The sequence below is a fragment of the Protobothrops mucrosquamatus genome, unplaced genomic scaffold (assembly GCF_001527695.2).
Source record: "Protobothrops mucrosquamatus isolate PMUCROS unplaced genomic scaffold, P.Mucros_1.0 scaffold5362, whole genome shotgun sequence".
Classification (NCBI taxonomy): Eukaryota; Metazoa; Chordata; class Lepidosauria; order Squamata; family Viperidae; genus Protobothrops; species Protobothrops mucrosquamatus.
Genome location: NW_015391224.1, coordinates 15,671 through 29,012, shown reverse-complemented (window position 1 = coordinate 29,012; position 13,342 = coordinate 15,671). Strand labels below are relative to the sequence as shown.

The 13,342-nt window shown below is 49.4% G+C and overlaps 1 protein-coding gene across 1 annotated transcript in view; it reads right to left on the bottom strand.

Annotated features, from left to right (window-relative positions):
• MYO7A (myosin VIIA) overlaps window positions 1-13,342 on the bottom strand; it is a gene marked incomplete at its 5' end in the record, with an annotated part of 76,103 nt that overhangs the window by 48,134 nt on the left and 14,627 nt on the right. Inside the window, 6 exons of the mRNA XM_029286838.1 lie at window positions 604-780; window positions 2,891-3,094; window positions 6,595-6,804; window positions 7,397-7,504; window positions 9,554-9,772; window positions 11,122-11,206. Coding sequence (XP_029142671.1) covers window positions 604-780; window positions 2,891-3,094; window positions 6,595-6,804; window positions 7,397-7,504; window positions 9,554-9,772; window positions 11,122-11,206 — 1,003 coding nt within the window. The remainder of the gene's footprint in view (window positions 1-603; window positions 781-2,890; window positions 3,095-6,594; window positions 6,805-7,396; window positions 7,505-9,553; window positions 9,773-11,121; window positions 11,207-13,342) is intronic.

Below are 13,342 nucleotides of genomic sequence, written 5' to 3'. Positions count from 1 at the left end.
GAATAGAATAGAATAGAAAATATGGAATAGAATAGAATAGAATAGAATAGAATAGAATAGAATAGAATAGAATAGAAAATATGGAATGGAATTGAATGGAACGGAACGGAACAGAACAGAATAGAATAGAATAGAATAGAATAAAAAATATGGAATGGAATGGAATAGAATAGAATAAAATAGAATAAAAAATATGGAATGGAATGGAATAGAATAGAATAGAAAATATGGAATGGAATGGAATAGGATAGGATAGGATAGGATAGAATAAGAGAGTTGGAAGGGATCTTGGAGGTCACCTAGTCCAGCCCCCCGCTGAGGCAGGAAACCCTATACCATTTTAAACAAATGGCTGTCCAATCTCTTCTCAAAAACTTCCAGTGTTGGAGGATTCACAACTCCTGGAGGTAGGTGGTTCCACTTCAGTGCTTTCCTCACTTCTGTTTGACTGGGCTAAGTTGACGCTTATCTAACGATTGTTGAATTCCTTCCGCAAGGCCCATCTGGGTCCACTTCTGTGGTTGCTACTCTGTGAGTATCTTGCTCTCCCTTTCCCAAAACAACAGAAATGAGGAACAGAATCTTTGCCAGCTTCCTACTTACTTCTCCTTCGCTCTGAAGGGCCTGGAGTTCCTTCTTATACGACTTCTTCCCCAGCGTCTCATAAATTTTGGTCATGACCGGGATTTTCTCGCTGCCGTCACTCATCGCGGTGTGATATTTGGGCTCCGGAAGGTCCCCCATAAAGCGAAGGATGGTGATCCAGACCGCCAGGGCTGCCTGGTTTTGGCAGGAAAGGAAATTGAGGTAGTCCTTGACTTACGACCAAAATTGAGCTCAAAATGTCCGTTGCTAAGCGAGACGGTGGTTAAGTAAGCTTTGCCCCATTTTACGGCCTTTCTGACCACCGTTGTTAAGGGAATCCCTGCTGTCGTTAAGTGAGTCACACGGTTGTTAAGTGAATCTGGCTCCCCCATTGACTGTGCTTGTCAGAAGGTCACAAAAGGGGATCACGTGACCCGGGGACACTGCAACCGTCATAAGTACATGCCAGTTGCCAAGCCTCTGAATGTTGATCAGGTGACGCTGGGGATGCTGCAACGGTCGTTAAGTGTGAAAAACGGTCATAGATCGCTTTTTTTCAGTGCCGCTGTAACTTTGAACTGCCCCTAACTGAAACTGCGGTAAGTCGAGGACTATCTGTACAGGGAGTCCTCGACTTACGACCGCGACAGAGTCCAAAATTTCTGTCGCTGAGTGGGACGTTCGTTAAGTGAGCTTCGCCCCATTTTACGACCTTTCTTGCCTCGGTTGTTAAGGGAATCCCAGCCGTCATTAAGGGAGTCACAAGGTTGTTAAGTGAATCTGGCTTCCCCCCCTCCCATTGACTTTGCTGGTCAGACGGTCGCAAAAGAGGATCACGTGACCCAGGGGGACGCTGCAACCGTCATCAGTACACGTCAGTTGCCAAGTCTCTGAATGTTGGTCACGTGACCATGGGGAGGCTGCGACGGTCGTTAAGTGTGAAAAGCGGTCGCAGGTCCCTTTTTTCGGTGCTGTTGTAAATTCAGACGGTCGCTAAATGAGTGATTGTAAGTCACGAGTACCTGTCAGAAGTCAGCGACTGACCTTCCACAACTTGCCCTTTTATATTCTCTACCCAGCCGTCCAATTCGTAGTTTTGAGTTTATCATAATTCTAGCGGACCGGGAGATTCTTAGCACACCCCTGCCCCATTTAAGGGGCGCCCGTACTCGGGGCCATTGTTAGGTTTTGCCGCCATTAACATGATTTCCCTGGGAAATATATAGTGTGGTAGTCTTCCCTTTGCTTTCTACACCGCTCTGCACACGCTGTTCAAGTGGCTGCCACCACACCGTGTGCTGTTCTTCTGAAGCCGTTCCAACCAACATGGTCTCCGCCTTCAGTCGATACTGGGGAGCCAGCTGCCACTCACCAGGCCTGTTGGTCCACGGGAGGGATTTGATTCCCTCCAACCCGCCATTACAGCATAAAAGCCATAATGGGTAGGGCCCCCCAATCCGCCACCCGGGGACGCGCTCTGTGGGGGTTCCACGCTTCCCCCTAAGAGCCTCTAAGGCAGGGGTGTCAAACTCAATTTTATTGAGGGCCGCATCAGCATTGCGGTTGCCCTCGGGGGGGGCGGGGGGGGCCAGGGTGGGTGCGGCCTACTGGGTGGGCGTGGATGGAGTAGGTGTGGCCTACTGGGTGGGCATGGCCAGCTCTACATCATTCACGTCAAGGGTGTCTGTGGGGGCCTGGGCAGGAGTGGGACAGATCTGGGGGTCTCTGGCAGAAGGGGGTGGGACCGGGGCAAGTGCCAAGGCAGGGTCCACTGGAGGAGCCTCATTGCCTGCTGAAACCCCTCTGCCGGAGCCCATCAAGCCGGATAGGTGACGTAGGCGAGGGCCATTTGCTGGCCACTTCCAGGCGATGGTGCATTTCTTCATTCCTCACAAAGGGTGACACCTCCCCAGCATGCACCCAGGGGACGGGGCCGACGCGGCAGGGGCTGGTTCCTCGCCGTTTCCGGACGGCCTTCTGGAGCTAAGACTGAATGTGTTTCAACATAGATAGCCACCACAAAATTATACATTGGTTCCCGGCCGGCCTGGGCCAGGGCCAAGGCAGTGGGGGCCATTCCCTCACTGTTTCCAGGATGGCTTCGCGGGCCACATGAAACCACTTCGCGGGCCGCCTCTGGCCTCCGGGCCTTGTGTTTGACATGTCTGCTCTAAGGCTTCTAAGGGACTGGTTTGGACAAAACTCAGCAGCACTTTTTCGCGCGGCTGCTGATAAAAACAGGATCGCCAACGTCCGATAACGGATATGGCACAAGAAGAAGAAGAAGCCATTGAAGGAGACTCACCAACTGGTCTCCTTCGTCCTCGTGGTACAACAGCGGCTGCTTCAGAGGCCGGCGTACATATGTGTGCGTGGTGGTGCCCTGGAAGTACGTGGCGGCAAATTTGGCAAATTTATACTCCGACAGGTCCTCCTGTTCTTCCTCAGGGAGAGGGAGCGCCGTGTCTAAGTCGTCTTCTTGCAGCATCTTCCCAACTCTTTCGAGATCCTGCAAGGAAGATTTGACTCGGCTCAAAGGTTTCGCCCAGAAGCGTGGAGTGGGAAGGGTCAGTTAAGGCCAACTCGACCCAAAGATCCTTTTCCCCCCCCAAAAAAAGAGGCAACTGGACTTTCTTTGTTTTTCGCTTCTCATCCAAGAAGCTTCTCCCGTTCTGAATGTCAGGTCCCGCCTTGGCTCCTCCCTCAGAAAAACACCACAGGCATCGTTTACTGAAACTGATTGCAGAGAAGCAAGGTGGGGATCTGAAGTTCCCGTGCAAAAGCATCAAGCTAAAAGTCCCATCTTTTCGGCCCCCAACCCGACGCCCCAGCCCAGTGGTGGGGAACCTATGGCACGCGTGCCAGAGGCGGCACTCAGAGCCCTCTCTGTGGGCACGCGTGCCATGCCCTGGAGATGGCAACCGTCCCTCTTCAACCAGCAGCCCACTAACTCACTGAGCTCCCATGTGGCCGGATGCATCCCAGCATGGCTGGTTTCTCTCCCCCCCCCCATCCCATCCCTCCTGGCCTCGCATGCTCTCCTTTTCCTGGGCACGACCCACTGCATTGCTTCCTCAGCTGTTGGTCATCCATCCAGCTCAGACGCGGCTTCTCTGAACTGCTGGCGGTGGGCTGTGGAACCCCAGAATGCGCCGGTTGAGGGGCCGGCAGGCTGTGGCTGCTGATGGACACTGTCAGCCCCCATGCACTCGCTGGCCTCTGTGTGTGGGGGCCAATGGTGTCAGGCAGCAGCCGCCTCGGCCCCTGCCTCGCCTTGCCCTGTGGCAATGGTACCTCCGCCGTGCCTTGCCTCACCCCACAGGACGAGCCTCCTGCCCACCGCCCCACCTGCCAGAGACCCCCTAGATCTACCCTAACCCTGCCCGGCCCCCATAGGCGTCCCTCCCCATGAGCAACATCGAGGTGACCATGCCTACCTTGGCCACACACACCCAGTCTGCCATGACCACAGCCATGACCACCCAGTGGGCCACGCCGACCCGGCACCCGGCGATAAATAAGTGGGCTTTGGGTTGCAGTTTGGGCACTCGGGCTCTAAAAGGTTCGCCATCACTGCCCCAGCCCATCAGGAGTCAATCCGCTGGTGGGTGAAGACGTCGTGAGAACTTTAAGCCAAACAGGGGATAACTGGCCGTTCTCTGGAGCTGGCCAGCAGGAGTTTAACCAGATGGTCCTGGGGGTTCCCCCCCACACCCTAATTCCCATGTAGATACATCAAAGCAAAAACTAGAAACAATGCGGGAACACTCTCTATCCACAATAGCTCGTGTTTCCTGCTCCCTTTTGAAATGGCAGTGTTCCGATAGGGAAGTGACCCTGACCGAACGGTGGAGGATGGAAGGATTTACAGTCTATTCCTTGCAGTCATCTGGTCGCTGGCGCTCCCTCTGAGAGTCGTTCAGGCCACTGGAAGGCTTATCTGCGCCCTTGGGGTTACTTGAATAGTGCAAATGGGTGTGCAGCCTTTTTGGAACTGCTGAAAGGATTGTGTCGTGCCTCCGTCGGAGCCTGAATCTGCGGAGGAAAATGAGCTGGAATGGGACCCAATGGAGGGCGAGGGAGAGGGGTCTGTGGGTTTAGAGGAATGTGGGGAAGAGCAGGCCGAGGCAGACCAGGGCCTTCCAGGAGTGGGACACGAGGAACAGGAGAGACAGAGTTCAGGCAATGAGCAAAGGCCATCCCCACCTGATCCTAGAGCACCGAGAGTGGAGAGAAGGAGGGAACAACGCAGGCAGGCTCAACTACTTGGGAGGGCAGCATCCCGCCCCTCTCCACAAGGCACACCTGGAGACTGAGACTTAAGGAGACGCTGTGGGGAGAGGCATTTGTCGGGAACAAACACTGATTCCTTGAAGTTTTGTGTGTGTTGTTGCTGATCTCTTGTTCTGTGACTTCTGCTTGGAAACCCGGAAACTCTGACCCTTGGACTGGCTGACAACTGTTGCTTGGATGTTTATAGACCTCGGACGGTATTTTGGCTTCCCTTTTGAGACTGTTCAGGCAAGCGTGTATTCCCACAGACTTGTCAGGTTTATGATGAATGTGTCATTCTTTCTTATCTCCGTGACCTTGAGTAAATTCCTCTCCTAAATCAGACTGTATGTGAAACTACTTTCAGCCAGAGGTGTGTGTGTTTTCCTTTGTTTGGAGGCTTGCCAGCAAAAGTGGGTGCCTTTGGGGAAAATTTGGAGCAATTAAAGGGCGGCTTGAATTGCCAGCGGACTGCATTGCCTCGGTGCTGTGTCATCACAGATTGTGTTATAAAACAGGAGATAGGGAGTGTCATATTCGTCCCCCTCTATTGAGAGAGGGCTGCTCAATTTTAATGTAATTGGCCTCTTTGACCCCTCTTTCAAACCAGCGGTCCTCTCTGCCCAGAATGTGGACTTTGCTATCTTCAAAAGTGCCCAACTGAATTTTGCACGATCCAGGTGATCCTGAGGGCACAGATAAACCTCTAAGTGGCCTCAATGACTCTCAGAGATAGTACAAATAACCAGATGACTGAAAGGAATATAAATCCTTCCATCCTCCACCATTCAGCTAGAACTGAAGAAACTTCTTGGATGAGAAACGAAACGTCGTCAAGGAGAAAAAGTCCGGTTGCCTTTTGAAAAAGCACTTTTGGGATAACCGTGACCTGTAGGACTGAGAATCTGCACAGACATTGAAGGCCAACTCCTTGCAAAGGCCAGGAATTCAAAATAGAATACAGGTAGTCCTCAAATGACGGCCACCGTTGATCCCCCACATTTCCATTGCTAAGCAAGACCGTTGTTAAGTGAGACTTGCTCCATTTTACGACCTTCCTTGCCACAATTGCTAAGTGAATCGTTCAGTCATTAACCGAATCTGGCTTCTCCCACTGAGTTTGCTTGTTGGAAGGTTGCAAATGGTGATCACATGATCCCGGGACAGCGCAACCGTCATAAATACCTGCCAGTTGCCAAGCATGTGAATTTTGATATTCATAAGTCATATTTTTCAGTACTGTTGTAACTTTGGTCACTAAACAAGTGGTTGTAAGTCAAGGACTATCTGGACTTCCCTAACCTCCCGACCATCTATCACAGTGGTTCTCAACCTTTTTAATGCCGCGACCCCAACTGGTCGTAAATCGAGGACTAAACCGGTCGTACGTCGAGGACTAAACCGGTCGTAAGTCGAGGACTGAACCGGTCGTAAGTCAAGGACTACCCAACCGGTCGTAAGTCGAGGACTTTTCCTGCCCGGGAGCGCCGCGCATACGTGGTTCCGCCCCCTGCGCTGGCCCAGGCGTAGCTGGCAAGCGGCAGAGACGGAGCAGGCCGACCACCAGCTGGCCCAGCCCAAGGGAGGTAAGGCACCCGCCGGAAAAGGGAAAAAAAAATGGCGGACAAAAAAAATGGCGGACAGCCTTGCTTGGCGACCCCCGTGAAATGGTCGATCGACCCCAAATGGGGTCCCGACCCACAGGTTGAGAACCACTGATCTATCAGACTTGCTTACCTCAAAGCCATCGGGCGCCTGTCCTTCCTGCCCTGGCAACGAGGCCGTCGTTCCCAGGAATCCAAACATTTTGTCCACCATGTCTGAATCGTTCACGGGTTCGTTCCGAGCCTTCTCCATCTTCTGCAGAAGTTCCTTCTTCCGACGAGCTGCTTCTTTTTCTTTGATTTCTCTTTCTGCATCTTCCAGAGCCAGCTGGGCCAGGCGCACCTAGAAAAAAATAAGAATGAGGAAAGAATAACAGAAAAAAAAGAATAACAGACCTCGGAGGTCTTCCAGTCCAGCCCCCTGCTCAAGCAGGAGACCTCTACCATTTCAGTCAAATGGCTGTCCAGTCTCTTCTTGAAACCTCCAGCGATGGAGCACCCATAACTCCTGGAGGCAGGTGGTTCCACTGGTTAATTGTTCTCACTACCAGGAAATTCCTCCTTAGTTCTCGCTTAGAGTCTATGACACTATGACCTCCAAGGTCCCTTCAACCCCTAGGAATCTGATTGTATGACCTCCAAAGTCCCTTCCAACCCTAAGCATCTATGACTCTATGATCTCCAAGGTCCCTTCCAACTCTAGGACTCTAGGACTCTATGTTCTCCAAGGTCCCTTCCAACCCTAGGAGTCTATGATTTTCCGACCTCCAAGGTCCCTTCCAACCCTATGAGTCTATGATTCTACGACCTCCAAGGTCCCTTCCAACCCTAGGCGTCTATGATTCTATAACCTCCAAGGTCCTTTCCAAACCCCAAGAATCTATGATTCTATGACCTCTAAGGTCCCTTCCAACCCCAGGAATCCATGGACCTACCTGATGTTTCTTTTCTGCTTCCTCCTTGGCTTTCTTTGCACCCATTTCCTTCCTCAACCGTTCCTCTTCCAGCAGACGTAATTTTTCTGCTTCCAGCCGTCGGTAATACTACAGAAAGACACAGAACATCACCTCCATGGATTTATTTGACTAACTAGCCTCTCAGGTTGGCTGGGGTCAGTGTAGATCAGGGGTAGGCAACCTTGGCTCTTTTATGACTCGTGGACTTCAACTCCCAGAATTCCTGAGCCAGCCATGCTGAGGGGAAAGAGGTTTCCAAGCTGAGCCATGCTGGCTCAGGAATTCTGGGAGTTGAAGTCCACGAGTCATGAAGGGGCCATAGTTCCCCCATGCTGGCTCAGGAATTCTGGGAGTTGAAGTCCACGAGTCATGAAGGGGCCATAGTTCCCCCATGCTGGCTCAGGAATTCTGGGAGTTGAAGTCCATGAGTCATAAAGGGGGCCATAGTTCCTCCATGCTGGCTCAGGAATTCTGGGAGTTGAAGTCCATGAGTCATAAAGGGGGCCATAGTTCCTCCATGCTGGCTCAGGAATTCTGGAAGTCCACAAGTTATGAAGGGGCTATAGTTTCCCCATTCTGGCTGAGGAATTCTGGGAGTTGAAGTCTGCGAGTCATGAAGGGGCCATAGTTCCTCCATGCTGGCTGAGGAATTCTGGAAGTCCACCAGTCATGAAGGGGCCATAGTTCCTCCATGCTGGCTGAGGAATTCTGGAAGTCCACCAGTCATGAAGGGGCCATAGTTCCTCCATGCTGGCTGAGGAATTCTGGAAGTCCGCGAGTCATGAAGGGGCCATAGTTTCCCCATGCTGACTGAGGAATTCTGGGAGTTGAAGTCCGCAAATCATGAAGTGGCCATAGTTCCCCCATGCTGGCTGAGGAATTCTGGAAGTTGGTCCACAAGTCATGAAGGGGCCATAGTTTCCCCATGCTGGCTCAGGAATTCTGGGAGTTGAAGTCCGCAAGTCATAAAAGAGCCAGGGTTGCCTACCCCTGGTGTAGATAAAATGGTTCGACATTTTGAAGTTATGGACAAACAAGATGGATTTCGGAGATATGCAAAGTCTGTTGTTGTTGTTATGATTATGGCTGGTTGGACAACCAGCCAAATGTTTAGACTGGATTTAGCCATTTCATCACCTCAGCTATCAAATTGCTATTAGTTTCTCTGAACATAGAATATAAAGGAAAATCAAAATAATAGGAAAATAGGGGAGGAAAAAAGTAAGACGAGAAAGTAAGGGTAAAAGGATATTTTGCTTTTGTATGTAATTCAACATTTTAATGTTTTTCATTGTTGTAATGTTTGTTTGTTTTTATTGTTTTTGTTGTTTTGAAATGTTTTTAAAGTTTTGATTGTAATGCACATTTTGAATTATGAGCTGCCCAGAATCAAATAAATAGGAAAAAAGGAAGAAGAAACATTGACTTCTGACTCTTTTTAGTGCAGTGGCATAACATAACAACATTACACCTCAATTTTCGAGCTCTACATAATAATATAGACTAGCCATTTCTATAACAACAATCCTATCTCATTAGCAAAACCCTCTCCGAACAAATGGGGCTATCCAGTGGCTTCTGCCTTTGCGATTGTGATGACATGCACACAACAACACATATGTATACCTGCCCTTGGTGTCCAGATCCGTGCACACCTGAGCAGCTCATGGCAATGTAACACAACGCAATTAATGTTGCTCATTTCTGGGCAAGATCTGTTTAATTTGTAAACATTTTAATCTTCTACTTTGTATTTTACATTTTGTGTCATGCCTTATTTTAATTGTGATGCTTCTGACGTGAATAAACAAACAGCAAAACCCCAAATCAAAGCTTCCAGGTGTTTTTTCCCACCTCCAGCACAAAGTCCAGAAACGGTTTCCCAGTGGAAACAAAGTTAGATGTGTTCTTTTTTCTGACTAAAACAATCAACTTAGCCATCCCTCCTAACTCCAGCTGTTTTTCCAGCCAGCTGTGGCAGTTTTAGCACCTCCCAGTCCTTCCCGAGGATCTGGGATAGGCAGACGTTGTTCGATTGGGGTTCAAAATCTCCTTGCAGGATGTCAGCTTTCCAAGAAAACCATTCCCACCCCCGGTCCTAGTTGGATCTTTGAGGGTTCTGCGTGCGAGTCTTACCTCCCCTTTCAGCCGCCTGTAGAGTCGCCGGGCAATCATCCCTCGCCCGTAGGCCTGGATGGTGAAAACCGCCCAAAGGCGGTGGCGGAAAGCGCGACGCACCAGGAAACCTCGGCATCTCGCCTGGAACTCGATGATGCGCTGGCGAGCCATATGGTACTGCCGGTGGAGCTTGCGGGAACGATAGAGAGCCTGGAGCCTCAGGAAGCCGATTCGCATCTGGGACCAGGAATCAGGAAGGACCAATTTACAAGCAGATTCGGGGAGATATGAAATTGGGGGGTCAAGCGAGAGGGATGACCGATGGATGAAGAGCAAAGATGTTGTGGAAGGGGCCCCCAACCTTGGCCACTGTACGACTGGTGGACTTCAACTCCCAGAATTCCTCAGCCAGCATAGCTGGCTGAGGAATTCTGGGAGTTGAAGTCCACAAGTCATAAAGTTGTTAAGGTTGGAGACACACACACACACACATACACATTGTATGGTTCAAGGAGAGCCTGAAAAAGGGCACGAAAAAGCCAAGGTGAGTCCATACAGGCAGTCCTCGACTTACGACCGCAACTGAGCCCAAAATTTCTGTCGCTGAGTGAGACGGTTGTTAAGTGAGTTTTGCCCCGCTTTACAACCTTTCTTGCCACAATTGTTAAGTGAATCGCTCCGGTTGATAAGTCACCCGGTTGTTAAGTGAACCCGGCTTCTCCTATTGACTTTGCTTGTCAGAAGGTCGCAGCGCGGTACCCTGTTTTTGCCATGTTGCGCCCCATTTGCATAGCTGTGGCGGCGCTAACACGAATGGGGGCGAGTGTGCACCCACATGTGCATGCACTGGCCAGCCCATTCCATGGCCCAGTGCCCAGCAAGCCATGGCCCTGCAGGTTGGGGGATCCCTGCCCTAAACTAAACTGAATCATATACCATTAAACTACTAGACTAGGGGCGGGCAACCTTGGCTCTTTTATGACTCATGGACTTCAACTCCCAGAATTCCTGAGCCAGCCATGCTGAGGAGAAAGAGAGGTTTCCAAGCTGAGCCACGCTGGCTGAGGAATTCTGGGAGTTGAAGTCCATGAGTCATGAAGGGGCCNCCTCATGCTGGCTCAGGAATTCTGGGAGTTGAAGTCCGCGAGTCATGAAGGGGCCAAAGTTCCCTCATGCTGGCTCAGGAATTCTGGGAGTTGAAGTCCACAAGTCATGAAGGGGCCATAGTTCCCTCATGCTGGCTCAGGAATTCTGGGAGTTGAAGTCCACGAGTCATGAAGAGGCCATAGTTCCCCCATGCTGGCTCAGGAATTCTGGGAGTTGAAGTCCCCGTGTCATAAAAGCCAAGGTTGCCTACCCCTGTACTAGACTAACTTACCCTAAAGTAAACCCACTAAATTAGGCTATGCTCACTCCTCTAAACAACACTCCACTACATTAAAGAAGACTGGAGGGTGGAGGGGTAACCCAACATGGCTAGATTATAGCTTGGTGGCAGAGTCCTCCTCCCTATGCAGTAAAAAAGCATCTGCTGGAAGCTGAAGGAGGCAAAGGACAGGATCTCGGCAACATTCAGACATACTTACAGCCTCGTAATTTCGCCGACAGTTGTAGCGTCTCCAATTCCGTTGAATCACGAGTGCCGCGTTCCTCACTTTCAAGAAATGAGATCTGGGAAGAAAATTACAATATCGCTTTGAGGCATTTATCCTTGGACAGGGTCTTTATCTGCTCTGTTTCCTGCTTAAACACACAGCAACCAACACTTCACTCCCCCACGAACTGGTGAGGTTACCTACACTGGCGAGGAAACGTCTGCAGGAAAACCACCAAGCTCGGAGAAGACCCAACACCCAATAATAAGTGGATCGTCTTTTCAACAAGGAAAAAGAAAAAGTGGGGACCAACATCCGAGTTCTTGAGAAACGGAGGAAACTCCTGAATTGCAGAATCAAAGTTTGTTTGGTTTCGGATCGGAAGCGTTCCGACGAAGATAGTCAAAAAAGTAGCCAGGATTTCCCACCCACGAGGTTAGCCAAAATGGGCCCAAATCTTTCACCTATATGTTGGAAATGTAAAATAGCAATAGGGACCTATTGCCACATGTGGTGGGAATGTCCTAAAGCCCGTGATTATTGGAATAGGATAAGAAAATGGTTGAAAGAAATATTAATGTTGGAGATAGAGCTAAAACCTGAACTCTTTTTATTGGGTATAACCACAGATAAATAGTCTATTTGATGTTGCACATCTTGACTGCCGCTAGACTGCACAAAAATGGAAGAACAAAGAAACTCCCACAGATGAAGAGATACTGCATAAAATACTATCTTGTGCTGAAATGGACAGGCTCACGATGGAATTGAAAGATAAAAGCGGATCAGAATATTTTGAAATCTGGGATAAATTGTACCATTGGTGGGAATCGAGAAGGACTGTTGGGGTTATAGATTAGCGATAAGATGGAAATATATATATTCCTAGGTTGGCAAATAGAGAAAATGTATTTAGTATTGTATAAACAGTTTATATATATTCATAGAGATAAAGAATTGAATTTAAGAGGAGAAATAATTGGACAGAAATGTTCAAATAATTGGACAGAAATGTTCAAACTGGAATGTTACGTCATGTCCAATGTTTTCTTTTTTTAAAAATTGTATTATAAATAAAAAACTTTTTTTTAAAAAAGTAGCAAGGATTGCATGATGAAAAGCTGGTTTCTTTTTACACCTTATGGCACAGACAGCTTAAAGCTCACAGTTGCGGCCCCCAATGTGGCTTTTTTTAAAAGCCTTCCTTGCTCGCTGCAAATATTGTGGCTAATTTTCCTTGCAACCGCAGAGAAAAATTCACCAAAGCGTCCTTCTTCTTAATGAGTGAACCGTGTTAACGAGTTACGTGTTAAGGAAGTAAAATGTCCACATTTCAAAGGTCGTTTTGGCCTGTCCTCAAATTATGTCCGTAAAGCACAGGTAGTCCTCGACTTACAACCACAATTGAGCCCCCCCAAATTTCCGTTGCTAAGCAAGACAGACTTTCGGTGAATTTTGCTCTGTTTTACGACCTTTCTTGCCACTGTTGTTAAGTGAATCACTGCGGATGTTAAGTTCGTAACACGGTTGTAAAGTGAAGCTGGCTCTCCCCCGTTGTCAGAAGGTCGCAAAAAGGGGATCCCGTGACCCTGGGGGACGCTGCAACCGTCGTAAGTAGGAGTCAGTTGCCAAGCGTCCGAATTTTGATCACGTGACCGCGGGGAGGCTGCGACGGTCGTAAGTGTGAAAATCGGTCCTAAGTCGCTTTTTTCAGGGCCGTTTTAACTTTGAACGGTCACTAAACGAACGGTTGTAAGTCGAGGACTCCCTGCGGCTGCCTGTTAGTATAGAGCCTAGTCCAGCCACCTTCCACAAAACGGTAATTCTTTCTTAGTGGACTCTTGTTTTTCTGCATTCAGGAAGAGTCTCTTATCAGAAACTTCAATTAGGACAAAGTTTACTTCCTTTCCAGACTCCCAAACATGCTTTAGACCAAAGTTAGAGTTTTTTTCCCCACTGCTGGGTTGAAAGGACCCATAAGCCACCCCACCCTTTGCCTCAAGCAGGCAGGATACCTTTTCGGGTAGGCCTCGATTTACAATCATTCACTTAGTGACCGTTGCAGACGGTTGAGGATCGAACCTCTGGCAGTGGGCAGCCTGCAATACTGCATTCTAAACACTGCCCCACCACAGTCCTTCCTTCCTTCCTTCCTCCCTCCCTCCCTCCCTTCCTTCTTCCCTCCTTCCTTCCTTCCTCCTTCCCTCCCTCC